General features: G+C 55.0%; 1 protein-coding gene across 1 annotated transcript; it reads left to right on the forward strand.

The window, feature by feature from the left end:
* The first annotated feature begins 770 nt into the window (after positions 1–770).
* On the forward strand, positions 771–21,853 carry SPG7 (SPG7 matrix AAA peptidase subunit, paraplegin). Its single transcript, XM_052655354.1, has 17 exons — positions 771–969; positions 3,656–3,758; positions 5,834–5,923; positions 6,319–6,560; positions 7,753–7,892; positions 8,828–8,930; positions 10,025–10,150; positions 10,391–10,553; positions 10,776–10,949; positions 14,931–15,055; positions 15,565–15,667; positions 16,249–16,359; positions 17,626–17,741; positions 18,738–18,894; positions 19,419–19,585; positions 20,094–20,171; positions 21,516–21,853. Exons 1-17 carry the CDS (start codon positions 775–777, stop codon positions 21,672–21,674), a joined length of 2,352 nt encoding a protein of 783 aa, XP_052511314.1. The 5' UTR covers positions 771–774; the 3' UTR covers positions 21,675–21,853.
* Positions 21,854–27,611: the final 5,758 nt, after the last annotated feature.

Here is a 27,611-nt window from a genome sequence, read left to right on the forward strand (position 1 = left end):
CCAGAGCTAGGCATGACTTCTAGAGGGAGTCGGCCTGTCTTCAGAAGAAAAGAATAGTGGAGGCGACGGTTACCTCTTCAAAATTAAGCATCTGTAGGACAAGACTGCCGGCCGCTCGCGCCCGGGAGCTGGCTCAGCTACCCTGAAGTCCTTGCTCTTACCCTAAGCCCTTTCCTTTTCTTCTCGGTACACAGGGCCCTTGGGGCACCAGCGGGGCAGGCTCTGCAGCTAGAGCCCGGGAGAGCGAAACTCTCCCCTCCGCAGCATTCTCCTCGCGCCAAGACTGCGGCAGGGTAGGGGTCAGGGGCCCGGGTCTAGGTGGGAGTCGGACTCAGAGTCTGGATCTGAGGCTGGAGTCGGGGGTCAGGGTTCGGGCCCGAAGTCGGGGTCAGGGCCTCAGGCGGGCCCCACCATCTACGCACGTCCGCTCCCTTCCGGCTCCCGGGCTCCCTCCGCAGCCCCATGGACCCGCTGGGCCAAGTCCTCCCGGGAGCCGCGACCTGGAGCGGCGTCTGATGCCCCCACTCGCGGCCCGCCAGGCTGCAGTTCTACTCGCAGCGCTTGTACTCGCAGTACAAAGTGGCAGTTCAAACCCGCCAAAGAATCCCAGTCGGATTAGAGTTGCAGCGGATCGCTGGCTCACGGAACCCGATCGCGGAGTAGCAAGGCTTGACAGGCCTGACTGGAAGAGGCCCGACCGCGCAGGCGCCCCGCGGAGACCACCCCGCCCCCCGCCTCCCTCCCCAATAGCGCAGGCGCGGCTTCCGGGTCAACATGGCGGCCGCGTGGCTGCTGCTGCGCGCTTTCCGCCCGGGGCCGGGACCGGGGCCGGGACCGGGGCCGGGGAGGCTGCGGTGCCCCTACTCGGGCTGGAACCCAGGCTGCTCCTCCGGGGCCAAGTGGAGGTGGCCGTATGTCGTCCACAGGCCTCCGACGGGCCTCGTCGGGCCTGGTGGCCGAGCCCTGCAGGTAATGTACGGGCCTCCGGCAGCGGCGTTTGGAATGGTAATGTGGAAGATGCTCTCCGCCGCTTCGGCTTCGTCTTCCGAGAGGCAGCTCCTACCTGCAACCCGGAGGAGAGGCGGGCGGCGAGGCCGGCGGGCAGCCCAAGGGAGAAACCGGGGGCGAGGCCGCACAGTTGGACTTCTCTAGCACTTGTTTCGTTCTTCCCTGGTGGCTCAGTGGTAAAGAACCAGCCTGCCAATGCAGGATGGTACCCTGGGTGGGTAAGATCTCTGGAGAAGGAACTGGCAACCCACTGTAGTATTCTTGCCTGGGAAATCCCATGGACAGAAGAGCCTGACGGGGTCGCATGGGGTCGCAAAAGAGTCACAAGGATTTAGCGACTAAACAACAGCACTTGTTTCGTACATTGATATTTTTTGCCCGTCCTCTTGGTGTTTTGAAATTGAATCGACTAAGAGTTTCACTGATATCTAGCAGAGGATTATTTGCAGTCATATAGATCAGATCACTCCAGGATGAATTCTAGTGCCTTCCAATTGCTCTGAGCGGTTTTTCATGTGAGCACTGTAACTGTATTTTACTCTTATCGTGTAGCTTGACATGTTATGGACACAAATTCATTGACCCTCTGTGTGAAGGCTGTGTTCCAGGCCCTGTTAATGTTAACATTTCACTCTGGAAACAGACCCTAAGTGCTTTTTTCACTGATTTTTTTAGCCCTCTCTTAGGACCCCAACCCTCGCATTTTAGGTTGTAATGTATTATTGTATTTTACCATAAGTTGAGAACCAATTTCATATCATAATCCTATTCTACACCCTTTCTGAGTCTGAGGACAACTATAGATCATGGCATCCGGTTCCATCACTTCATGGCAATAGATGGGGAAACAGTGGCAGATTTTATTTTGGGGGGGGGGGCTCCAAAATCACTGCAGATGATGACTGCAGCCATGAAATTAAAAGACGCTTACTCTTTGGAAGAAAAGTTATGACCAACCTAGACAGCATTTTAAAAAGCAGAGACATTACTTTGCCAACGAAGGTCCATCTAATCAAGGGTATGGTTTTTCCAGTAGTGATGTTTGGATGTGAGAGTTGGATTATAAAGAAAGCTGAGTGTGGAAGAATTGATGCTTTTGAACTGTGGTGTTGGAGAAGACTCTTGAGAGTCCCTTGGATTGCAAGGGGATCCAACCAGTCCATCCTAAAAGGAATCAGTCCTGATATTCATTGGAAGGACTGATGCTGAAGCTGAGCTCCAATACTTGGGCCACCTGATACAAAGAACTGACTCATTGGAAAAGACCCTGATGCTGGGCAAGACTGCAGGCAGGAAGAGAAGGGGATGACAGAGAATGAAATGGTTGGATGGCATCACTGACTCAGTGGACATGAGTTTGAGTAAACTTTGGGAGTCGGTGATGGACAGGGAGGCCTGGCATGCTGCAGTCCATGGTGTGGCAGAGTCGGACACGACTGAGCGACTGAACTGAACTGAAAGGATAGATTACACTTGTTTGTGTTTTAAGTTCTATTGAGAAGGAAAATCATAATTCATTAATTTTAGCCAGACTTGATTATTCTGTGAAAGTAAATAAGGACTGAAGTAGGCAATTCACACATACTTGGTGGATACGTAACAGATTATCTCACTAACAACTAGAACTAGTAATAACATAATCTGGTTTAAACAAACAGCGTTTAGGGTTGACTTTGGAGAATGACTTGTGTGTGTGCTGTGCCTGGCACACTGCTCCACGTTTCTAGTGCCCAGTCTGCCTCTCTGTGGTTCTCCCTTATATGCCTCCTGGCCATCACTGAACCCAGTATAGTAGTATTAATTAAACTGGATAATAATTGTATGTGCTAGGAATTTTTAACCTGCTGCTAAAAGGAAATTATATGTAGCATACTCCTTTGGTAAGGAGTTACTTTTCTTCATAATAGCAGCCGACCAGGGATGAACTAAGGGAAAGAACTTAAATGTATGTATATTAAGTGTGTTAGTCACTCAGTCATGTCCCAGTCTCATGGACTATGGTCCGCTAGACTCCTCTGCCCCTGGAATTCTCTAGGCAAGAATACTGGAATGGGTAGCCATTCCCTTCTCCTGGAAATCTTCCTGAGCCAGCAATCAAACCCTGGTCTCCTGAATTGTGGCCAGACTCTTTGCCATCTGAGCCACCAGGGAAGCCCTTAAAATAAATAAGTCAATAAAAATGGAGAAATTGCTACCACTGAGATAGAAAAAATTAGGTTGGACCATTGACCATAACATAAAATACACTCAAGTGGGAAACTGGACTTCATGGGAATGTTCCACAAGGAACGGTTGTCTGGAGATGTTGGGAGCAAAAGTTCTGGACAGCCAGTGAAGCCTTTGCTGCTTGTGTCCTGCAGGAGTCCTGGGGCACAGAATAGAAGCCAGTGTTCCGCACCTCCATTTCAGCGTTTCTTTGACTTGCTTTCTTGCTGTTGACATTTGGAACTTTTTTTTTCTTTTGATGTTATGGTAAAACTTCGAAATAATGGTCAGATTGTTGGTTCATATTTCAGCGCAGTGTAAATATTACATAAATGAATCTTGGCGCTTTTAGGAAAAATTTTGTATCAGGGGTGAGTTTGCACTGCCAGCTGTGCTGTGGCATCCGTGTAATTGAGGCTCTGTGACCTTCTTTTCTCTTCAGAGTTTCCAGTTGCGACTGCTAACCCCTACCTTGGAAGGAATCAGCAGATTGTTGGTGAAACAGCACATTGTACAGAATCCAGTCAGACTCTGGAAACTTCTAGGTTTGTATCTTTGAAAAGACAGAAGTGACAGGCAGAACGTGTGGCATTTGTGAATAAATTCAGAGGACTGCTTGTTTGACATTGTCAGAAAAAACGAAATCACTAAGAGGCCCTTTAGCTGCTACCCAGTGTGAGCCCTCAGATGCTCTGAAGTGAAGTTTTTGAGAAGGAAATTTGTCTAAGGTCAGAACAGGCCATTTTTGCTTATTTTGAGTTGTCTCTTCTTTTTAAAAAATTCTGGCCATGATTGGGCTGCTTGTCAAAGGTTTCTCATGTTCTGTAGCCAGCTCCAGTAATGCTTACTAAGGAGCTACAAGCTTAGTAAGGGCTGCTTGACAGAGGTTTCTCCAGCTCCAGTAATGCTTACTAAGGAGCTACAAGCTTAGTAAGGGCTGCTTGACAGAGATTTTCCACGTTCCCTGGTGGCTCAGATAGTAAAGAATCTGCCTGCAATGCAAGAGAATATGGGTTCGATCCCTAGGTTGGTAAGATCCCTGAAGAAGGGAATGGCTACCCACTCCAGCATTCTTGCTTGGAGATTCCATCGGCAGAGGAGCCTGGCGGGCTCCAGTCATGGGGTCACAAAGAGTCGGACGTGACTGAGCAGCTAACATTTTCCTGTTCTGTAGTGAGCTCCAGCAATGGTAAGAAGTTACAAACTGTGTGGTTTATGTGCAGAAATTAAGTAAACATAACTTCATTTTACACTAGAGTTGCACCGTTTCATGACATCTTGTGATCCTGCTGTCTCTCTCGCTCTCTTTCTAAAACCTTTTGGCTGTACCCTGTAGCGTGTGGGAGCTTAGTTTCCAGACTAGGGATGAAACCTGCGCCCTTGCACTGAAAGGGGGAATCTTAACCACTGGACCACAGAAGTCCCCTGCTGTCTCCTTTATCTTAGGTCAAAGGCCCATAAGGGTTGACACCTATGCTTTTACGCCCTGCTTTATTCATTTGGAACAGGAAAACAGTAGAATCTTCCACTGCTGCAGACAAGCAGCCTTGTGCCTACCCAGTCCCAGCAGCCCACATGTGCCCCCAGCGGCACAGCCCTCACCCTCCAACAGCCCAGTGTCTGGTGGACACAGAGGCGGTTTTATTTGTGATTTTGTTAGTATCTGTGAAGGAAGGTGCAGCCCAGTGACTTTCTGAGGCGCTCTCCCCCATTTTAAGTGCTGATGTGGACAAGTGAGAGCCTCAGTGTGTGGAGTGGGTGCTGCTGTGCCACAGGCGCTTGTGCTGCTCATTTGTTTAATTCACTGAAGGCGACTGTGTGTGTGGGAAGGGTGGTTCTCCCGCAGACCCATGACGCTTTCTCAAGTTTATGTTCATAACTTTTATTCCATCACGTTGGCTATTTTAAATTATAAAAACACTTACCTTCAGTTGAAGTGGTTTATCATCTACAGTGATAACCTTCAGTTGAAGTGGTTTATCATCTACAGTGAGATGATAAATATTGTACCAAGAACGATCATCCAGATTTCTAAATCCTGTGCAGGTAGATTCTCGATAGTTTATGTTTTGTTGGTTGTCTGGAAGTATCCTCTTCTCCTGAGTGTGTGTGTTAGTGCTTAGTCATGTCCAACTCTTTGCAACCCCATGGACTGTAGCTCTCCAGGCTCCTCTGTCCATGGAATTGCCCAGTCAAGAATACTGCAGTGGGTTCGCAATCCTTTCTGCTCTCCATTGTGGCTCACATGGTAAAGAGTTGTGCCTGCAATGCAGGAGGCCCAGGTATGATCCCTGGGTCGGGAAGATCCCCTGGAGAAGGGAATGACAACCCACTCCAGTATTCTTGCCTGGAAATCCCATGGACAGAAGAACCTGATGGGCTCCATGAGGGAAAGTTAAGTCCATGGGGTCACAAAGAGTTGGACATGACTGAGTGGCTGAACACTTTCGCTCTCATTCCCTTCTCCAGAGGATCTTTCTAACCCAGGGATTGAACCCAGGTCTCCTGCATTGCAAGCAGATTATTTGCCGTCTGAGCCACCAGGGAAGCCCTTTGTCCTGAATGTCTCCCTGTAATTGCAGGTCTGGTTGCTGTTAAGCGCTTTCCCCATTTCTTGTAGGAGGCACTTACTATTTTAACACTTCGAGGAGGAAGCAGAAGACCAAGGACAATGATAAAGCCAAGGGGAGGAGCCCTGAGGATGACGAAGGTATATCAGTCTAATTTTGGGGGCGGAGGGGGGCTTCCCCCAGGGACCTGTGGGATGGAACCTGCACCCCCTGCATTGGGGGGGGGGGCAGTCTTAGCCACAGGACTGCCAGGGAAGTACTCTGAGGAGGTTTTTTACTTCATGTTGGTTTCATGTTATCTAAGCAGATGGGACTTCGGTAAACAGGAATGTTAGTGACCTTGAACAGCTTGTAATTGGTCACTTTGTTGTAATATTGGCCAAGTGTAGACTGAGCAGCTAAGTGCAGCGGGATGACACAGAGGGTGCAGAGCCCTCCTGCGGGTGTAGGGTGGGGTGGGGAGGGCCGCGGGGGTGGGGCGTGGGGCCGGGCATGGAGCTCCGCCCTCCTCTCACGCCTGCTCCCCACCTGGCAGAGGAGCGCAGGCGCCGGGAGCGCGAGGACCAGATGTACCGAGAGCGGCTGCGCACCCTGTTCGTCATCGCAGTGATCATGAGTCTGCTCAATGCGCTGGGCTCCAGTGGGGGCAACATCTCCTGGAATGACTTCGTGCACGAGATGCTGGCCAAGGGCGAGGTGCAGCGGGTGCAAGTGGTGCCCGAGAGCGACGTGGTGGAGGTGTACCTGCACCCCGGTGCCGTGGTGTTCGGGCGGCCTGTGAGTGCCGCGCCAGCGGGGGTTGCTTAGAGCGAGCCGTGAGTGTCTTGATTTAAGGAGGAGCCTGGAGGCTTTGAGAAGGGGGCAAGGCCGTGTGGTCCTCGGGAAAAGCCGGGAGGGTCGCAGTGACGTCTAGGGTCCACATGGCATGTGAGCAGCAGGAGGGAGGTGGCGGGGGTGTCCAAGTGGTAAACCCTCAGGCTGGAACAGGTGGCAGAGAGACAGATTGGGAAGGACTGGCCCTTGGAAGGAGCAGGAAAGAAAAGGGGCAGAGGAGAGGGACCCTGCTCCTCCCCGCCACAGGTGGCCCTCTGCTGTGCAGGCAGGGGAGAGGCAGAAAGGTCCCTGGGCTTCACCCCAGTAGCGGATCTGGCGTCAGGGAGTGGAGAGGTACCTGTGACAGTGCTGGAACCTGGCTGGGTGGACCCTGCTGTGAGGACCTGGCCTTTTAACCTCTGAAGTGGAGCCTGACCACTCATAATGATGGTCATCCCACTAGACTTTGAAGAGACTTCAGAGCAGAGGGAGATCTGGTTGCTCGGTTTAAGTTCCAAGAGATCTTAGAATCAGAGAGGACAGTTTCCTCTGGAAAGCATGGCTTCTGGAAAGATGATTGATGTGGGCTGGGGTGGCAATGATGAGACCTTCACACTAGAAAGCTTAGAATCAGAGTGGACAGTTTCCTCTGGAAAGCGTGGCTGCTGGAAAGATGACTGTTGTGGGCCGGGGTGGCAGTGATGAGATCTTCCTGCTAGCCTCCCGAAAGTGCCACCCACTCCCACTTCCTTAGCCTCTTGTCTCCCTGAGGACCGAGGAGCCGCCTCGGTTGACTGTCAGGTACAGCTGACGGGCAAACAGTGAACTTTTGGAGGGTGACTGTGGGTCTGGATCCCACACTTCAGGCTCCTTGCCAGGGTCTGCCATGCTCTCCAGTGGAGTGCCAGCCCGGTGCTGAGTTTCAGTTGCATGTGCTGCCCTGCATTTGCTCAAAACCTTCTGTTAGTGAACATTTCATTGTAATTGTGTTTGAGAAAACAAAAGCTTTCTGGATGTGGAGGAGGTTGCTGAGCAGCAGGCATCTGCTTCTGAAGCCCTGTAGCTGTCCACAGTGTGGTGGGGGCTCCATTCTGTCCTCGGGGTCAGCTGTCTGGCCTGTTTGTCACTCTCACGTGCCTCTGCTCTCTGCCCCCAGCGGCTGGCATTGATGTACCGCATGCAGGTGGCAAACATCGACAAATTTGAAGAGAAGCTTCGAGCAGCTGAAGATGAGCTGAATATTGAAGGCAAGGACAGGATTCCAGTTTCCTACAAGCGGACAGGATTCTTTGGAAAGTAGGTTGGTCCTTTCTGGGGGCCTCTGAATTAAACCAGGCTTCACTTTGTGACACGAGAGACAAAAAGTCCAGAGTCTCGCACTGGCTGTGCCCACAGTGAACTGAGCCCCTGGTGGAGGCAGGCCTGGGAGTGGCTGGTGTGGGGCGGAGCCTGGAGTTCCTTGGTCACTGCTCCAGTAATCTGTGGTGCTTCTTGTTTAGCGCAGGGTGGGTTTGCTGCCATCTGCAAATAGGAAAGTGGGGCGGGGAAGGGGAAGGGAGAAGCAGATGTCCCTGGGAACCTGTTGGTTCCGTGCAGGGCCTACGGGTGGCAGGATCTGCACCCTCCTGAGGGGGAGCCAGTTACTTGGTGGGCCTGGGCGTGTAGCTGGGTGCTGGGACGGTGGTGTGCATACTAGGGCTGTGTCCTCTCATGGGGACTGGCAGCATCTGCGAAGTGCCGTGTGTCTGTCGCAGCTCCAGCTCCTCAGGGGGCAGCTCCCCCAGGCAGCACCTCTGCTTGTTCTAGATGGTGGGGGCACACCCCTCTTCATCTGGGGGTGAGGCTCCAGGGTTTGTTCTTTGTACGGTTAGGCTGATTTTGCTTAGTGACCCAAAGTGATGGCCTACTTTTGAAAGCAAAACGCATGGACGGTGAAGAGCTGCTCTTGGTGGGCGTGAGCTGTCCGGCTCTGAACAGTGGGTGGTTCTGGCTTCACGCCTGGTTGGTGCTGCCTGCTCAGCACCGCAGTACCCAGACCCAGGCAACATATGAAGGCAGGGAGGTGGTGAGAAGTGGACGAGGAGATGCATTTTCAGTGCTGGCTCCACAGGTTGGTCTCAGAGCGAGGGAGTCCTTTTCCTTCTGGGAGGTCTGGGCCCAGCCTGGGTGAGGCGTGTCTGGGGGCTGCCCGGAGCCTGCCTGAGCCTCTGCCTGCCTGTCTCTCCCGCCAGTGCTCTCTACGCCCTGGGGATGACAGCCGTGGGCCTGGCCATCCTGTGGTATGTTTTCCGTCTGGCTGGGATGACAGGACGGGAAGGCGGATTCAGTGCCTTTGTAAGTTGTACAGATTGTTCCCCTGAACTTGTGCCATTGGGATTTTGTCTGTGGGCTGAACCCTCTCCCGTAAACGGCAGGATGGGTGCGCAGTGGACGCTAGCCTGTCAAAGGCCGATCTGAATGTCGTCTGGCAGCTCCTCTTTCCTCCTGTTTGACTGACACGGGGGCTTGGCTCCCCAGCTCTAGCCAAGGCCCCTTTCGTGATGTGAGAGGGGCTGAACCCAAGGGGGTCCATACTACAGTGCACTCTGCACTTCCCTCTTAGCCGGGCTTGACTTTTGGGGGTTTCATGTACTAGCTGAGACATCTTTGAAGGTTGTCTTCAAAAGAAAAACCTGAATACACTTCACAAGTATTCTCCTGTCCAGTGGCATTCAGTGCCGTGTGCACTTGCCCTCCCTGTCAAGTCGTACCTGGCTCATCAGCAAAGGGCCACAGAGGAGGCCCTCCTGGGAACCGGGGTGGCGGGGATAGAGTGCCCCTGTCTCCCCCTGAATGGGCCCTTGGGAACTCTGGACTTGCATCCACACTGGGCAGCGTGGTGTCTCCTGGGGTGCAGTATACCTGGCTCAAACAGTGTGATAATTCTTGCACATTCTGGACTGTTTTTTTGTTGTACTTAAATAATGCTGTGATGAATTCCACACTCTGCCTCTTTTGAGAGCTGAAGGAGATTCTGGCTGAGGTGAGCTGCTCACTGAGAGCTTATCTGTCCAGCCAGATTGCTTGCCAAAAATTGACGAGGTGACATTTTTACCAACACTTGCAGAATTGAGTGTCTTTAGGTAACTTTTATATAAATCAGTAAGAGGAGTCAGAGACTAATGGGGAAAGTCACATAGAGAAATAAGAACACTCCCACACAGACTGTTAAATCACCTGGTTAATGTGGGAAGCATTTTCCTTTAGGGCAGATTGCTCAGTGCCAGGCAGCCTCTACCTGTCACCGCCTTCATGTGTCTGGACTGTGCCCTTCCCTGCCGTCTGAGCGAGTGGAGGGGTGGGAGGACGTGCAGGTGAACCGGCCCCCAGGCTCCTCCGCCCTGCCCCACTGGGCTGCATAGGGCTCTGCCCTCTAACTTTCTGCCCAGAATCAGCTGAAAATGGCTCGTTTCACGATTGTGGATGGCAAGATGGGGAAAGGAGTCAGCTTCAAAGATGTGGCAGGAATGCATGAGGCCAAGCTGGAGGTCAAGGAGTTCGTGGATTATCTGAAGGTGAGCACGCAGGGCGTGGTGGGTGGGGGGACTGCCCGGCCTGATGCTGCGCTCCTGGTGCATCCCCTGCTCAGCCCGGACCGATGGTGCCCTGCGCGGCCCGTCACCTGTCACGGCGGAGCACTCTGTTCTCCCTGAGCCGTGTGGACGGGACCAGTTCAGGACCCAAGCCTTCCAAGGGTCGTGTCTGGATCGTTCTCCGGAGCCCAGAGATCAGCCTGCATTCTGCTGCTCTCCTAGAGCCCGGAGCGCTTCCTTCAGCTTGGCGCCAAGGTCCCGAAGGGCGCACTGCTGCTCGGCCCCCCTGGCTGCGGGAAGACGCTGCTGGCCAAAGCAGTGGCCACGGAGGCCCAGGTGCCCTTCCTGGCGATGGCTGGCCCAGAGTTCGTGGAGGTCATTGGAGGTGGGCCCACCTGGCTGCATGTCGGGGGCTGTGGGGGTGAAGGTGGAAACATGAGACCTGTGTCTAGGAGTCACAGGCATGGAAGGAGCAGCTGCTGACGTCCTGGGGAGTCCAGGAGGGAATGGGCCAGCCCATGTGCACCAGAGGCCACCTACTGGGCTTTCCCTGAGAGCAGGGCTCGTGCCCATGACCTGCCCACTTCCCCGTCCTCTGTGTCCTCAGGCCTTGGTGCTGCCCGTGTGCGGAGCCTCTTCAAGGAAGCCCGGGCCCGGGCCCCCTGCATCGTGTACATCGACGAGATCGACGCCGTGGGCAAGAAGCGTTCCACCGCTGTGTCCGGTTTCTCCAACACAGAGGAGGAGCAGACGCTCAACCAGCTGCTGGTGGAGATGGATGGTGAGCACCATGGGGCCGGGATCGGCAGGGATGATCGTGGACAGTGAGGGGTTGTCAGCACCAGGAACTCTTCTCCAGCAGGAGGTAACCAGAAACATAGCTTTCAATTTCCCAAAGTCAGAGCAGTAGTGAAACAAGGAAGAAAAGCTGGGAATATCATGTGGGGTCAGGTCATGACAGTGGTCGTCAGTCTCAGAGGGGGCCAGGGGTCATGCTGACAAGAGTCTCTGCCCAGCGTGGGCACAGAGGGTACCTCAGGTACACTGCCAGGGATGCTGTGTCAGCTGTCCTTGAGATGACCTCTGGAACTGGCTGCCACACAGGGTTTTAATAGAGTTTTCTTTTGAGCTACTCCTGTAAGATCCTCTTTGCGGGGTGTATGTGTAGACATTATGTGTTTGTGGTGTTTATAGTAAAATATACAAACCATAAAAGTAAGCCATTTTAACCATTTTTAAGTGCAGAGTTTAACAGCTGTAAGTACGTTCCCAGTGTTGTATAACCATCACCACAATCCATCTCCAGAACTTTCTTACCTTCCCAAACAAACTGTCCCCGTTAAACATTAGCTCCACAGTCTCCCCTCCCCATGCCCCAGCTGTGCAGGACCCATCTGTAAGTTTTCTTTAATCAGAATTCTAGTTCTGTTCTAGGTCTTGTAGATGAGAAAGATGCTTTTTTCTTAAAGTAGTTTTGGTCCTAAGAGAACCATTTATTGGTGTATTTATTTTCCTCTTTAAAGTGTTCTTAGTGTTTGGGATGGTGGATCTGGTGACCAGTGTGTGGGGCAATGGACTTCGGTTGTATATGGCTAAAGGTGAAACTTTTTTGGCCTCTTATGTTCAGAGTCTCAGACTTAAAAAACACTGCAGAAGCAGTCAGAACTCCTATAAGTGTCCTTCCCCCCCACCCCCCACAGCCTGAGGGCCGACATGGAAGAGGCGTGACGTGGGCGTCAGGCAGATGTGCCTTTCTGCAGGGCCCAGGGCAGGCTCATGTTGCCTAAGTGTCTTGTCTCCTTAGTCTTCTCCAGCCTGGGCCTGACTCCCCCTCCTTGCCCTTGTGGCTGTGACACTTCCTCCAGGCCAGGCCTGGGAAAGGACGTCCTCAGAGTGGGGTCCAGCCCGGGTGTTGGCAAGAGCCATGCAGCTGGCCTTGGCACCCACGCCCCCTGACCCTGGTGCTGGGACTCGGGCCTGCAGCTGGGCAGGTCAGGGACTGATGCGTGGGAGTGTTTCATCATGTGAAAGCCCCGCAGGTTCAAAATGAAAGTCATCTCTCACAAGGCCAAGGAAAGGGCAGCCTCATCAGGGCCTGAGGACCGTTTGCGTCTGAGGTTGCCCCTGCGGACCCATGCCCCTCTCTGCATCTGGGTATGTCAGTCAGAACGGCTCAGGGTCTCTGCCCTGTGGTCAAGGTCTGAGGAGCCATCTTCCTGGGGAGGACGTGCCCAAGAGCTGTGGACCTGACACGTGGCTGTATGAGACCCTCCTTGGAGATGGGGTCCCCAGTGGGGTCTGCCTCCCGCGTCACCCTCGGCTCCAACTGGCCCCTCCCTGTGTGCTGGGCTGTTAGCGGCTGGATCCTGAGTGTGCCGTCTATTCGTATGCAAGTTAGACTCCTGCTCCCCAGATATCCCATCATAGGATGTGATGAGTCTGCTGTCAGAAGTGCAAACAGGACTGTGACCTCTGGCTCTCTTTAGAAAGATGGGCAACGTGGTGCTCCTGTGGGACACGGGCAGAGCATCTTGAAGCCACTGTCGTGGGGGCTGTGCAGGGACATGGTGGGGTGCCCCACTCCCGCCCCTCTCCTCTCGGAGCAGGGGTTTCCTGACATGTCATCAGGCTAAAGCACAGCCTTGAGCCTAGTCGTGACCTTGTGTGGGTGACGGGGGTGCTCCCTTGTGGCCCTAGTGCAACAATCCCCCCACCCCTGCTCCTGTTGTTGTTCGCACTTGAAGCCAGAGACCAACCCTCCAGGTGTCGTGCACCCCCAGGAACCGTTCCCAGCTGGCGCCTTCTCTGCTCCTCTGTGCTGCTCGGAGGAGGGTGACTTCTGCCAGCTCTGCTGCAGCCGTGGGAGCCCCTGCTCCCTCCCCAGACACCCCCCAGAAGCCCTGGCAAGGCTGGGCTGCTGCGAAGGGGCCTTTGTGCACAGAGACAGCTGAGCCTCTTCCGCCTGCAGGGGCAACTGAGGAGCCTTTGTCACCCCTCGGGGAGGAGTGGGCGCTGGCCGTGGGAAGCCAGCACTGGAGGAAGCCCACCACACAGGCAGAGGCCGGGCACCTGCCACCCCTCTCACAGCCTGATGGGCATAGAGAGGCCTTCGAGCTCAATGCCCCATGGTGGACATTTCTGTCCACACCCCCATGTTCTTGATTCTGCCCAAGTTCGTGGAAAGGTCCAAGTATCTAACCAGCAAGGACCTATAGTCAGTACCTCGTAATGACCTGTGATGGAGGAAAATCTGCGAGAATGTACATCAATACATACGTATACACAAACATAGTGGAGCCACTGTGTTGTGTACGTGAACACTGTAAATAACATACACTTCAATAGAAAAATAGAAAGCAAACAAAGGGAGCCACAGGTAGCCCTCCCATGGCCTAATGTAGAAAAACATTAGCCTGTGACCCGTGGTGACTGAATCTGTAGGAGGCGTGCCGCTTGGTCCTGGCTCACTGTGTGTGTGGATGCCGGCGGCTCCAGCACGTCTTGCTGAAGCACCGTCCTCCTGCGCTGAGCCTTCACCTCCCCGCGAGCGCAGCCAGTGCCTCGGCAGAGCCTGTTCTTGGCTCCCTAGCGGCTGGGTCGTGACTCCATCCTCACACTCACGTCCCTTGTCACTTAGCTGTGCACTCAGTCTTTGATCAAGGTAGTGGCAACAGCAGACGTGGTGAGGAGGAGACTGGATCCCAGACCCCTGTTGAACCCGGGCCCTCAAGTGAGTGAAGCAGCTGTGAAAAGGCGTCCGTGAAGCAAACCTGACCTCCTGCAGTGGGGGTGGACAGCATGCAGCCTCTCGGGCCGGCTCTGAACTGACTGAGCACGCCTGATCTGCACGCTGATCCAGTGTCCACAGAACACGGTGCTGCAGTGTTCCCTTGCAATAGCTGAACACCCCGGAAAGAGCCTGTGCGACCTCCAGTGGGTGCCTGGCTGAGCTCTGTGTGTGCTTACCCGGCCACAGTGCAGACACCGGATGTTGTCTGCCTGACTGGACCTCGGGATTTATGCCGAGTGAGAAGGGCCAGCCTCAGAGGCTATAAATCATCTGATCCAATGTATATGAGATTGTGCAAATGACAGAATTCTGGAGAACAGATGGATGAGTAGTTGTGAGAGGCTGGCACAGTGAGGTTTCCATGGTGGTGCTAGGGGAGAGGCACGTGCCCAGCTGCTGGGGGGCAGCACACGGCCTGCACCTGCAGCGTGGGCCCTCCATGGGAATCAGCGCTCAGCGTGGGGACGTCTGTGGTGTTGCCCCCTCGTCGTGTGTCCACGCTGTGTGAGTCCCTAAACCAGCCCTGTGGCGGCTTGCTGACAGGCCGTTCTGCTGGAGCACCCTCCGCGAGCCCCTGGCATGGCTGCTGTTTTCTCCTGTACCCTTTGTTTCTGCCTTTTTCAGTGTCTTTTCACTGTTACATAATATGGTTCTGTGTTCATAGCCCCGGCCCATGGCGGGCAGGCATTTGGGGAGCCCTAAGGGGCAGCCCAGGCAGGAGTCTGAGACAAGCTGTGGGGGTGCCCCTCCGTCCCCAGGTGGCCCAGGGAGTGGAGTCCGGTCTGTCCAGGGCCCTGGCCTCCAGCAAGCCTCTCATTTCCCTGTGAGACTTGGCTTGTCTGGCAGTGAAACTGGTGCCTCCTGCACACTGGGTGGTACTCACTTTTTCTGGTGGTGCCGCTGTCCTGGCAGTCTGTGGGGAAGCTGCCCGGTTGGGGTACTCACCTTCACGGCCGCTGTCTGTCCCTCCAGGAATGGGTACCACCGACCACGTCATCGTCCTGGCGGCCACCAACCGAGCTGACATTTTGGACAATGCTCTGCTGAGGCCGGGCCGACTGGACAGGCACGTTTTCATCGACCTTCCCACTCTGCAGGTCAGTACGACCTGGCTAATTCATCCAGGCTCCCTGCCCTTCTGGTTTTGACTCTCACTGACCTTTATGATGAGACGTCTGGGCTGAGTTTCTTGGACAGCCTTTGCAGAGCCTCACGCTGGTGCAGAGCCATGTGCTGGTGGCTTTGGAGAGTGAGCTGCACAGTGGCCCTGCCGGGGTGGACGGCTGTGAGCCCTGGGACCTCTTGGCCCTGCCGCCTCAGGCCTCAACTTGGATGCCCACCTCCGAGGGTGTCGCGCCTTCCTGATGGCTCCCGAGGGAGCAGGAGACCCCGCAGGAGTGGGGAAGGGTCTGGAGGGTGAGCGTAGCAGGTGGCTGGCAGGTTAGTGTTTCCGTGGAGACACGCGTGGAGGTATCGTCTGCAGCTCTTGAGTTGGTTTCTGAGAGTAGAAGCTGAGCCAGTGGCTCCTGATCAGCAGGTGGGGAGCCAGCACCGTGGCCTTTGTCCCATGGCCTTTGACCTGTGGCCTTTGCCCCCTGTCCTTTAGGAAAGGAAGGAGATCTTTGAGCAGCACCTGAAGAGCCTGAAGCTGACGCGGGCCAGCAGCTTTTACTCCCAGCGGCTGGCGGAGCTGACACCTGGCTTCAGTGGTAGGGCTGTAGGGGCACTGGTCCTAGTCTGGGGTCAACGGGGGCGGGCCTCCCCGGGAACTCTCCAGCTGTGCTCTGGGCTCCTCGGCCAGCACAGCTGGGGTGGGAGTGGTGTGCGCCCAGCAGGCAGAGGTAGAGGGACTCCTCCCCAAGGTTCTGTCCTGTGCCCCAGGGCTGACCCAGCCTTGCTCCCTCCCACTGCTCCCCACCAGAGGCGACCCTGAGAGGCCGTGTCCCTCCCTGCCACCTTCTCCATGTTATCACAAATCTAGATTTTTCTGTACGGTTCTCATTTCACAGGGTGATATAAATAAAAACCCCTGTTATCATGGTGTAAACCCCTGTTACCATGATGTAAGTTTCTTCCCTTTGGACCTTTAACACCCTGAACTGCAACCTCATGGGTGTCAAGAACCTTTCTCATTCCTGAGTGTGTGTGTGTGAAACAGTGGGTGGAAGGAAAGAGAGGGTCCAGAGAGGCTGCTTGCACAGCTGTGGGGCAGCTCGAGGGGGACAGGGTGGCTCCCCTCCCGTCCCTATACCTCTGCATCTACTAACACCCCCCACCCCTGTGCTGACAGGCGCTGACATTGCCAACATCTGTAATGAGGCTGCGTTGCACGCGGCGCGGGAAGGGCACACAGCTGTACACACGTCCAACCTGGACTATGCCGTGGAGCGCGTCGTGGCCGGTACGTGGACTTGTCTTGGGGGGCGGCAGGAGGGGGCAGGCCTAGACATTGTGTGATGGCATTATTGCCCAAGAGGGAAGACAGGCCACCTGTTCCTGCTTTTCTGTCAGGTGTGACTTGTTCTCCTTAGTTTGAGATACTCTCTTGACCAAGAACAGGCGGGCTCTTGAAACAGAAATGTAGAAGGATCTCGCAAACTCAGCGTCCTTGGCCCACCAGCTGATAGGCGGTGCCTAGACAGCCGCTGTCCACATGGGCAGGGGTTGGAGCCGCTGCTCCTGAGGTCGAGGAGGTGGCCTTTTATGCCAGGGTCTCCGTGCCCTGTTGGGGGGACGGGGAGGGCGGCGTCTGGGCAGTGCTTACCCACTGCTGCTGGACGTGGAATGCGTGGACTTCTGTGAGGAGAGCAGGCCAGGGCTCCCGCAGCCCCTGTGGCAACACCAGACATGGTGTGTCTTGTCCTTAAACGGAATTCCAACCAAGGCACTTGAGCGGGACGCCGAGGAGGCAGCGCCTCGCTCAGATGGCCCGTCCCCCTTAAGTCTTTCAGACCTAGGACAGGACCCTCCGCAATGGGGACAGCAAGTGCGCGAGGACAGAAGGGCTCGCCTTGAGGTTCCTCACTGTAGATCAGGGTTTACATAAGCCGGTTGTTTTGCATGAAACTGATATGCTTACAGCAAGTGTTCTAAGCAGGAAAGACTAGAGAAGAGCGCCTAGCATCCTGCCCGAGCGTGCAGCGCCTCAAGCAGGGTGCTCCCGCGTGGCAGCTGCCGGGGTCCGAGGGACAGCCCGACTGCCACAGCCAGCACGTAAGACGTGTCCTCTCGAAGCTGGCGGCGTAGGTGGTCCCGGTTGCATCCCCAAACCCAGGGCTTACCCAGGGGTAACAATGAGTGGACAGTGGGTGAGGCCTCAGCAGTGACCTGAGCAGAGGATGTAATGAAAGATGATTACCAGCGACTCAGGTAAGAGGACTGGACAGTCGCAGGCTGCAGCTGCCCTACTAGGTCATGCCGTCGGCCCGGCAGCCCAGCGAGGGCCATGTTGAAGGGGCTGCAGCCTGCGGAGTTTTGAGTGGTGGGTTCAGTGGGCCGAGCGAGGCTCCTGTGGCATCCTCACAGTCTGAGCAGCCGGGGAGAGGATGGGTAGCTGGGCTGGGGACACAGAAGCTGAGTGTCCGGTGGCAGCTTTGCATTGGCACCTCAGGAATGTGCCTGCCATGTACTTGGGGTGCCTGAGCTCACCTTTCTGATCTTCTTTCAGGGACTGCCAAGAAGAGCAAAGTTCTTTCCAAGGAAGAGCAGAAGGTGGTTGCTTTCCACGAGTCGGGCCACGCCCTGGTGGGCTGGCTGCTGGAGCACACGGAGGCTGTGATGAAGGTGTGTGTGGGCAGCCCTGGCCTGGGTGCCCAGTTGGGCTCACTTTGGAAGGCCCACGTTTTGTGCCTGGAGGGGCAGGGGTGGGTGACTGTGGGAAAGCCACATGATGACCTGCAGTCTCCCTCCTTATCTGCATGGTAGATTGTGGAAATAAGAACTGCCAGGCGAACCATCAGCTCTGAGATGTGCTGACTTAGAAGGGAGGTCGGCACACATCATGTATGTGGCAGGGCTGATGCCATGCCGCTGCCCCTGGTGGTAACATTGTGACCGGGGGTCCCTGAGTGACCACCGGGGACAGTGCCCGTGTTGGGGACGTGGGTGCCCGTGTTGAGGGTTGTAACTGCCCTCCACTTGGACCTGTCCCCCCTCACTCCTTGTTCCCTGACCTCCAGACAGAGGGCCATGCCGGCAGCTACAAGCTGGGTACGGGTGTCTCCCGGGGGCGTTGGCTACAGCCGAGCATTGCTGTCAGGCTGCCTTGGATGGTGCCCCGCTGCTCAGGCCAGTCCGTCGTGTCCTCTGCAGAGGGCTATGACTGAGACCCGTGTACGTGTGAGAAGACCCAGTAATTAAGATCAGTGTCTTCATGCAGTATCTCAAGAAAGTGAATGTAGGACATTCATTTGGTGCCTGAGGGCCAGGTAGATGAGTTGTGCTGAGAAGGTGCTCTCCCGCACCCAGTCCCTGCCAGCCAGCGTGGTGACGTGCACTCCTCCGAGCCTCGGGGTGGCCTCCCGCGGCTGTGACCCTCAGACCTGTGCCTGCTCAGGGCAGGCCTCATCGCATGGGCTCACCTCTCCTCATCACCGTTCTTTCCTTCATGGACACATGGTCGTGTGTGGGGTCCTCACGCCCTTCTCTGCAAATGCTGTTATAAACATGGGGGCCTCAGATTGGCTTCCTTGCTTCGAACCCTCTGAGCAAAGACTATCTTGTGCCCCCTCGTCTCTGAAGCCTGGGTCCTGCCGGCTAACAGACCACCTCATTGTGCAGGTGTCCATCACTCCTCGGACCAACGCAGCCCTGGGCTTTGCTCAGATGCTCCCGAGAGACCAGCACCTCTTCACCAGGGAGCAGCTATTTGAGCGCATGTGCATGGCCCTGGGCGGCCGCGCATCCGAGTCCATCTCTTTCAACAGGGTCACTTCCGGTGAGCGGCAGCTCCCGCGCTGCTTCGGTGCCCTCAGCCCTTCTGCGAGGGAGGGGGAGTCTGTGGAGGGGTCTAAGTAGTGGGATGCACATGCCATCTTGAATTTCATTAGGGCCTGTGTTTGGCTGCACTGGTCTTGTTGCAGCGTGCAGGTTTTTCAGTGTGGTGGCTTTTCTTGTCACTGAGCATGGGCTCTCGGGGCACTTGGGCTTCAGTAGTTGTGGCCCATGGCTTAGTCCTCAGCATGTGGGATCTTCCTGGACCTGGGATTGAACCTGTGCCTCCTACATTGGCAGGTGGATTCCCAATCACTGGACTACCAGGGAAACCCCGAGTTGCTTTTTAAAGAAAAGAAAATTTTTTTAAGTTTAAAGGACCAGCAACAGGGCACAGTTGTTCCCTGGGTTCCCACCTCTGCTGTCCGGGTACAGTGGTCCCTGGGTACTGCCTCTGCTGTCAGGGCTGGCGGGGTCCCCGACCTGCAGTTCTAGGGAAGAACCTCCTTTTCTGATCCCACACTCCAGGGGCACAGGACGACCTGCGGAAGGTCACCCGCATCGCCTACTCCATGGTGAAGCAGTTTGGGATGGCGCCCAGCATTGGGCCCGTCTCCTTCCCCGAGGCCCAGGAGGGCGTCACGGGCATCGGACGGCGTCCATTCAGCCAGGGCCTCCAGCAGATGATGGACCACGTTAGTCCCTCCCAGCCTGAGCCCTGTGTGTGGGGAGGGGGGTGTGGTGTGCTGGCCCCGCACCCGCAGGAGCTGAGGTTCTGGGTGAGGACCCACTGGCTCCTGATGGAACTGTGGGTGCTGTGGGGCCATCACGGACAGCGAATAAATGCCTCCGGGGACAGAGCCAGTGCCTGTGACCTCCGCAGCCTGAGGAGACGGCCAGGCAGTGTCACCACCCTCAGGCAGCTCTGGCGGCCTGGCACACTGGCACGTAGGCAGCCTTGGGTGTGGAGGATGAAACGAGGTCCAAGGCTCCAGGAGCTGGCGGCCCCTTGCACAGAGGGTTCCTGGGGTGGGGGTGAGGGTAGGAGACTCTTGGCTGCCATGCTCTCCTGTCCCCTGTAAGACACAAAAGGCCGTGTTCTGAACTCGTGTTTCTTCCATGTGCCTTAGTGCCAGGGCCAGGCCACACGGGACCCCGTGCACAGCGGCAGCATCCTGACCCATCACACATCTCCCTTCACAGGAAGCGAGGCTGCTGGTGGCCACTGCCTATAGGCATACGGAACAGGTGCTTCGGGACAACCTGGACAAGCTCCACGCGGTGAGCCTCCACTGTCCCCGGCCCCAGGCCTGCGGGAGCTGGGCCCGCTGTCACTTCACAGTGACGCAGCCACTCGCCTGTCTCAGAAAACCATGTGACCAACGGACCCCATCCAGCTCAGCTGGATCCAGCATTTTCCCTGCCTTGCACGTACCTGCCAGGCCAGGGCCAGTTCCTTCAGGGCAGACAGGAGGACACTGCCAGCCCTCAGGGCCCATTACCAGCTTCAGTGTGCAGTGGGTCTGGTTGATGTGGCTTAATCCCTTTTCAATTCAAACTTCTAGAAATTTACACTAGACGTTAAAGCTCAGAAGAGTTTTAGATGCACAGGGAGCTGCAAACGGCACAGAGCCCTCAGCCCATGAACAGTACCCCCATCAGTCAGGCTAGTTTTCCACAACCCAGTGACCACCACGCCCACACTTCACCCAGGTCACCTTCTGTTCTCGGTGCTCACGTCCGCCAGGCCCTCTTGGCTGGGATAGTCCCCCTCCTATTGCAGACAGCAGAGCATGAGGGCTGGTCTAGTGTGTGGGGAACATCCCCGGTTGGGCTGTGTGTGATGTCCTCACAGTGATGCTAGGTGTCAGGTCTGGAGTGACCCCAGAGGCAGTGTCTCAGGACATAGTGAAGGGGCGGCTCCTGGTGGATGGTCAGCTATTTCTTTCAGGCAACATTGTGGGGACTGGTGTCAGGTCCTCAGACCAGCAACACCTGCCTGCATGGAGCCGTGGGTAGTGCAGAACCTGCTGGGACCCTGTCTTGGGAGCCAAGTCTGTGCTGCTGCTGTGACCTGCCCACACTGTCCTGGAGTTCCAGGACTGAGTGCCACACAACTTACCCTGGGCGCCACTTTCAGGGTCGGCCCTCCCTGCCCACGATTCTGCATCTGTGGCTTGTAGGTCCCCAGTCCTGCAGTCAGGTTCATTGAAAAAACTCCCGAGTGCGAGCAGAGCCTTGCAGTTCAAGCCCGTGTTGTCCAAGGGCCAGCTGTCAGAGCAGCCAGTGTGGGGGTGACGGGAACCTGTCACTGGGGGGTATATCCTGCACGTCACCTCCACTGCCCCCTCCATGCTGACACTCACACACGTTTGCAGAAGAAATCCAAGTTGCCCAAAATAAACAGACTGGGAAGGGAAGTAGAAAAGTTAATGAGGCTGGCAGCTGGGCTTGTCTCTAAGGTGGAGACAGGGAGCGATTCTTTGCGTGGGCTGCCCGCCTGTGCTGTGTCCCTGGGAAGTGGCAGGTCTGGGAGGCTGGGCCCTCCCCCTTCCGCACTCTGCTCTCAAAGGGCTCTTGTCTGGGCCCCTATCTGCCGCTCACACTGCCCTCTTGTTCCTCCAGCTGGCGAGTGCCCTGCTGGAAAAGGAAGTGATCAACTACGAGGACATCGAGGCCCTCATCGGCCCACCACCCCACGGGCCCAAGAAAAGGATCGCGCCGCAGAAGTGGAGCGATGCCCAGAGAGAGAAGCAGGACTCGGGGGAGGAGGAGGGGGCTTAGCAGCTGCCCCTGCTTGGGGAGGAACCATCCTGGCCCCGGTAGCGCCCCCACCCCCACCCCTGTTCTGGTGCTGGCCGGGGGGCTGGGCATGCAGTCCTCACCTTTCAGCCCTCGCTGGTCAAGACCCCTCAAGATCTATTTATTGACTTCCTTGCCTGGAGGAATAAATGGCTCTGCCGAAATGGGTGGTTCATCTGTGTTTGTGGGTTGTCCTCGTGTGGAAAGCTCACCTGTGCTCATCACAGGGGCGCATGGAGTGGCCCTGTCTCACGAGGGATCTGGACAGTTTCACAGTTTGAGGTTCCTCCTGGCCCCTGAGACCTGGTCAGAATATCTCCAGCTCTGCACAAGAAGGGCCTCTGAGCCCCTTGCTGCCTATCCTCTGTGGTGCCCTGTCCTGGGCTCGCTGATCCGTGGTCAGCCAGGGGCAGGCGCTGGGCCTGGAGGAGTAAGGAATGGCCACCTCCTGCAGTGTGGACGCGGGCCCCTGGCAGATGTCTGGGGGATGGGAGGGAAGCCTATGCTGCGTGGTCAGCTCTGCCCTGATGGTGTCCTGGATCAGGGATCCCACGTCTGCAGGGTGAGAGGTCAGCTGTGCAGGAACCAGTTTCCTTCTCTAGGACTCTTGAGCAGCGGCAGGGGAAACAGACAGACGAGGTGCACTCAGGGCCCTAGTCCCCTGTGACACAAGCTGCTGCTTGTTACTTCCCTTTCTGTGCGCAGCACGTGGGGCCGCCCCCACGCCCAGTGCCCCAAGGAAGCACAGGGGCAGGGCAGGTGCGGGTGCCCACCCAAGGAGGGGCCCTGAGGGGACACCTTGCCTCTGCCCCATCCTGTTTCGTTCCTGAAGACGGCCTGGAGTGAGGAGGATGGGGCCGTTCTGTGACACTGGGACATGGCCGAGCTCACCCCCTTGTACTTTACCATTAAAACGGCCAGTGTCTGGTGACACATAGCCAGGAATAGGCTGTTAGGTGGGGTGAAGAGGGGCACCTCATTGTAGTGGAGGAAGTGCAGCCTGCCTTCCCAGGGCTTGCCAGGGAATGGGCTCATGGGAGCCCAGCAAGGGGAGGCCGATGGGACAGTGCTCTGATGTACAGAAATGAGTTGTCACAGGTGACAACACCTCCTGGTCCTTAAGACACAGCACTCGGGGAGAGCCCTGGGAGTGGGGCCTTAGCCGCCCCTGCTACTCCTCACGCCTCCCTAAGGGGTTCCTGGGAGTGAAGAGGTTCTCCCACAGCAACTCATGGCCACCAGAGCAGGCAGACCACTGGGCAACCTACTCTGCCCAGCAGAGTGGATAGGGTGTGGCCTGACTGCAGTTTCTGGAACTGTCTCAGAATCAGGTGTGTGAGGGCTCCTTGCTGAGACAGACATTAAGTGGACACATTTAACACATCAGAGCCCAGAAGACAAGTAAAGAATATTGGAAGAATTAAAAGAGTTCTCACATCATAATGCAAGTTGTTTTCCAATCTGTGCTCAAATCAATACAATTTCTGGTTACATTTTTTGTTTTTAAAATTTTTTGTTGAAGTCCATCATATTAATGCCAGATATACAAGACAGTGGTTCATGTTTGTAAGTACTGGGAGATGATCACAATTAACATTTGTCACCATACACAGTCAGTCAGAGATTTTCTTGTGATGACTACTTTCAAGATCCACTCTCTCAGCAACTTTCATATAAGACACCTGTGTTACAGTAACACACTGCCAGGTGGTCACTGACATGAGGTGTTCCTCATATGGCAATCGCCCAGCCTCTTATCAGGTTTACATATTGGCTCTGATGGATGTGAGAGCTGGACCATAAAGAAAGCTGAGCACCAAAGAATTGATGCTTTTGAACTGTGGTGTTGGAGAAGACTCTTGAGAGTCCCTTAGACTGCAAAGAGATCAAACCAGTCAATCCTAAAGGAAATCAACACTAAATATTCATTGGAAGGACTGATGCTGAAGCTGAAGCTCCAGTACTTTGGACACCTGATATGGAGAGCTGACTCATTGGAAAAGACCCTGATGCTGGGAAAGACGGAAGGGAGGAGGAGAAGGGGATGATAGAAGATGAGATGGTTGAATGGCATCACCAACTGAATGGACAGGAGTTTGAGTAAGCTCTGGGAATTGGTGATGGACAGGGAAGCCTGGGGTGCTGCAATCCACGGAGTGGCAGGGTCAGACATGACTGAGCAACTGAACTGACTGGAGAGTTGAGAGGCTGGATGGTTGAGTTCTGTGAAGCACCAACATCAACCTGTCCCAACTGAGTTATTAGGCTCCTGCTTTTCCTAATTCAACCAATGGTTCATATTGAGGACACTGTTAGTGTGCTAGTTTCTGCAAAGTGCTATAGGAACATGCCTTTGTGTCGAAACAATAAAAACACATTGCTGCTTTGAGATTAATGTTTTAAATTAATTATCATTATTGTTGGGCTCCCCAGATGGCGCTAGTGGTAAAGAATATGCCTGCCAATTCGGGAGATGTGGGTTTGATTCCTGGGTTGGGAAGATCCCCTGGAGGAGGATACAGCAACTTACTCCAGTATTCTTGGCTGGAGAATCCCATGGACAGGTGAGCCTGGTGGACTACAGTCCACAAGGTCACAAAGAGTCAGACATCACTGAGCGACTTGGCGCACACACACATCGTTATTATTTTGGCCGCACCCCACAGCTTGTGGGATCTTAATTCCCCAACTAGGGACTGAACCCAGCCAGGCCCTCGACAGTGAAAGCACAGAATCCTAATCACTGGATCCCCTGGGATTTCCTTGAGATTAACTTTTAAAATCAAGACTGTGGGACCTTCCTGGTGGCCCCGTGATTAGGAATCTACCTGCCAATGCAGGGGACAAAGGTTTGATCCCTGATCCAGGACAGCACATGCCACAGAGCAGCTACACGTGTGTGCCACAACAGCCTGTGCTCGAGCCCAGGAGCCGCAACTACTGAGCCCGCACAGCCTAGTCAGTGCTCTACAAGGGAAGCCACTGCAAGGAGAAGCCTGTGCACTGCAATGAAGAGCAGTCCCTGCTCACTGCATCTAGAGAAAGCCTGCATGCAGCAACGAAGACCCAGTGCAGCCAAAAATAAATTAAAAAACTAAAAAAATCAAGACTGTGTGTCAAAGGGCTTCAGGAGGTAGTGTTGACTGTCTTTGAGGTCGACTCTGAAGCAACAGCTGGAGGCGGCCAGTCAGGTGAAGGTGTGGGGGAAGCAGACCCCTCTGTGAGTAACTGAAGCACAATTACAAGGAAATTCTGGGAAGCCTGTGTGTACCCCATCCCTCCAGAAACCTTGTGCCCAGTGAGCACTTAGTCCAGGGCCACTGGCCAGTCCTTTCAGTGGCGCTTGCAGGCCCCAGACTGGGACAAAAGCCCCTTGGCAGAGTTGTGCTGTGGAGTTCTGTGTCAAGCGGGGAGGGGCTTGTCCTGTAGCTGAAGACTTTCACAACCTTGGGCAAACAAGTGTTTGCATCAGAAGGACTCCTGCTCACTTCTTCAGTCTTCCCAACTGGGAAGCTCAGCAGGCTCTCAGCAGTCACGAGAGCCTCAGGATTTGCTTTTCTGCATGTTCCCTAAGGACACAAGTGTGAACTATTCAGGTGTCGAAAAAATGTGTTGGACTGTGCGCAGCAGACTGAGGTCCTCAAGCTACAGCTTCACCTTCTCACCATTAACTCCAGACTTCAAATCTTCCCCCGGTACCCCGGCAGCACCCTGACTATGAGCAGACGAGCTGCACGAGTCTGTGAGTCTGTCCAGAAGGAGAAGAGGATGGGGACTGTGTTCTCAATGAGAAGGACCCATGGCAGGATCACTGAAAAGTGTCTCAAAGACACGGGGTACTGCCTGATGCTCCAGAGGTTAAGAATCCACCTGCCAACACAGAGGACCCTGGTTTGATCCCTGGGCACCTAGAGTTGGAGCACTGCAACTAGAGAAAGCCTTCGTGCAGCCACAAAGACCTAGAACAGTCAAAAATAAAGTAAAACAATAAAGAAATCTTTAGCTAAAAAAAAAAAGACACAGAAGGTGAGGGCTAACATTGGACTGTGTCTAAAGAAATAAAGCCCAGGCCAACGCAAGCATTTCTTCAGCAAACATCTCCTACACAAACCCTCTGCTTCCAGAATGGAGTGTGGGTTCAGCTTCAATGGACAAAGCAGTTTGTAAGGTGGATAATCCCTTGCTCTCTCCCTTCCCTCTCTCCTGCACTGCCTTGCCCACCCTGGCTCCTACCCTGTCACCTGGAAACAAAGTGGTGTGACCTTGACTTACCAAGAGCTGGGCACTGAGCTTTGTTCTGAGGCCTAACAGGGCTCCCAGCAGCTTCTCCCATTTCACACCAATCACATACCCAAAATCTCAAATCTAGTACAAAGATTCTACTAGTATACTAGCCGACTTCAGACACTTTCCTCTGGATCACTGACCTTCCAGTTTAGCTGTCTGTGCCTATGAAAGGCTAGAGATTTTCAACATGACCCTATCTTCAGAAATAAGCACCACTTCCAAGGTTACTGAGAAGAGCTTTCTTGCATTTGCTAACAACTGTCAGCAAAGCAAGGCTGGTACTACCCTTGCTTCACAGCTGCTGCTGTTGTTCAGTCACTCAGTTGCCTCCAACTCTTTGCCACCCCATGGACTGCAGCACGCCAGGCTTCCGTCTTTCACTATCTCCCAGAGTTTGCTCAAACTCGTGTCCATTGAATCGGTGATGCCATCCAGCCATCTGATCCTGTTGCCCCCTTCTCCTCCTGCCATCAATCTTTCCTGGCATCAGGGTCTTCTCCAATGAGTCGGCTTTTCACATCAGGTGATCAAAGTATTGAAGCTTCAGCTTCAGCATCAGTCCTTCCAATGAATATTCAGGGTTTATTTGCTTCAGAGCTGAGCACACACCTACTAGGTGTCAGGGCTCCAACGTTCCCCACAGCCTTGGCACTTGTGTTACACGCCTCCTCTACCCTTAACATGTTCCATCTACCTTACCGTAACCTTGTAATTCCTCACTTAGCCCCAACCTGATTTTTCTAGTACCCGAGCGTGTCTCAAGAGGGCACAAAGCTGCTGCTACTGCGAAGTCACTTCAGTCGTGTCCGACTCTCTGTGACCCCATAGACGGCAGCCCACCAGGCTCCGCCGTCCCTGGGATTCTCCAGGCAAGAACACTGGAGTGGGTTGCCATTTCCTTCTATCAGCATCAATATCAGCTACTGTTTACTCGGTGCAGGATACAGGGCTCCGAATTTCTCATTTTGCGTCATGAAATTCCTAATGGCGATCAGATTTCGCGAGAGGAACCTTGGCGATTGGCGTGAGGGTAGAAAGGAAGGCGACTGCTGGGCGCAAAGGCTTACAGATGGCAGATGTGTTGGCGTCGTCCCAGGCTGACCCGGGAACAGGAAGGCGCCAGGGTCCAGGGGGCGGACGCTTGCCTGGCTACTTGGTGTTTTTAAGACGCTCATCTGCGTGGAAGGCAGTGCGCACGGCGGAGCGCCGGCAACCTGCGGCCGGCCACGGTTTCTAGTTCCACAATCTGCGGGCTACTCGCCACCAGCGGCCCGACCACAGACCTCTGCGCGCCTAGGCTCCGGGCGACACGCTCGGGGCGCTCTGGAAGCCCGCTCCTAAGTGCGCGCTCCGCCCACAGAGAGGGTGAGCCGGATCCACGCGGCGTCCGGCATTACAGCTTGGGACGCGGAGGGAGAGGCCTCCAGTGGCACACTAGCAGGCAGGCAGACCACAGATTCGCCAGACGCAGACAACCGCCGTTCGCGCAGCATGAACGACTAGAACGCCGCGAGGACTGCCGGGAAAGCATGGACGTCACTCTGTGGCCCTGGCTCTGATTGGTCACAACGCTCTGACGCTTCTGATTGGCCAGGCTCACTACCATCCCAGGGTGCTCTGGGGCACTTCCTC

Source organism: Budorcas taxicolor, chromosome 18, assembly GCF_023091745.1.
Source record: "Budorcas taxicolor isolate Tak-1 chromosome 18, Takin1.1, whole genome shotgun sequence".
In the NCBI taxonomy this organism is placed as follows: Eukaryota; Metazoa; Chordata; class Mammalia; order Artiodactyla; family Bovidae; genus Budorcas; species Budorcas taxicolor.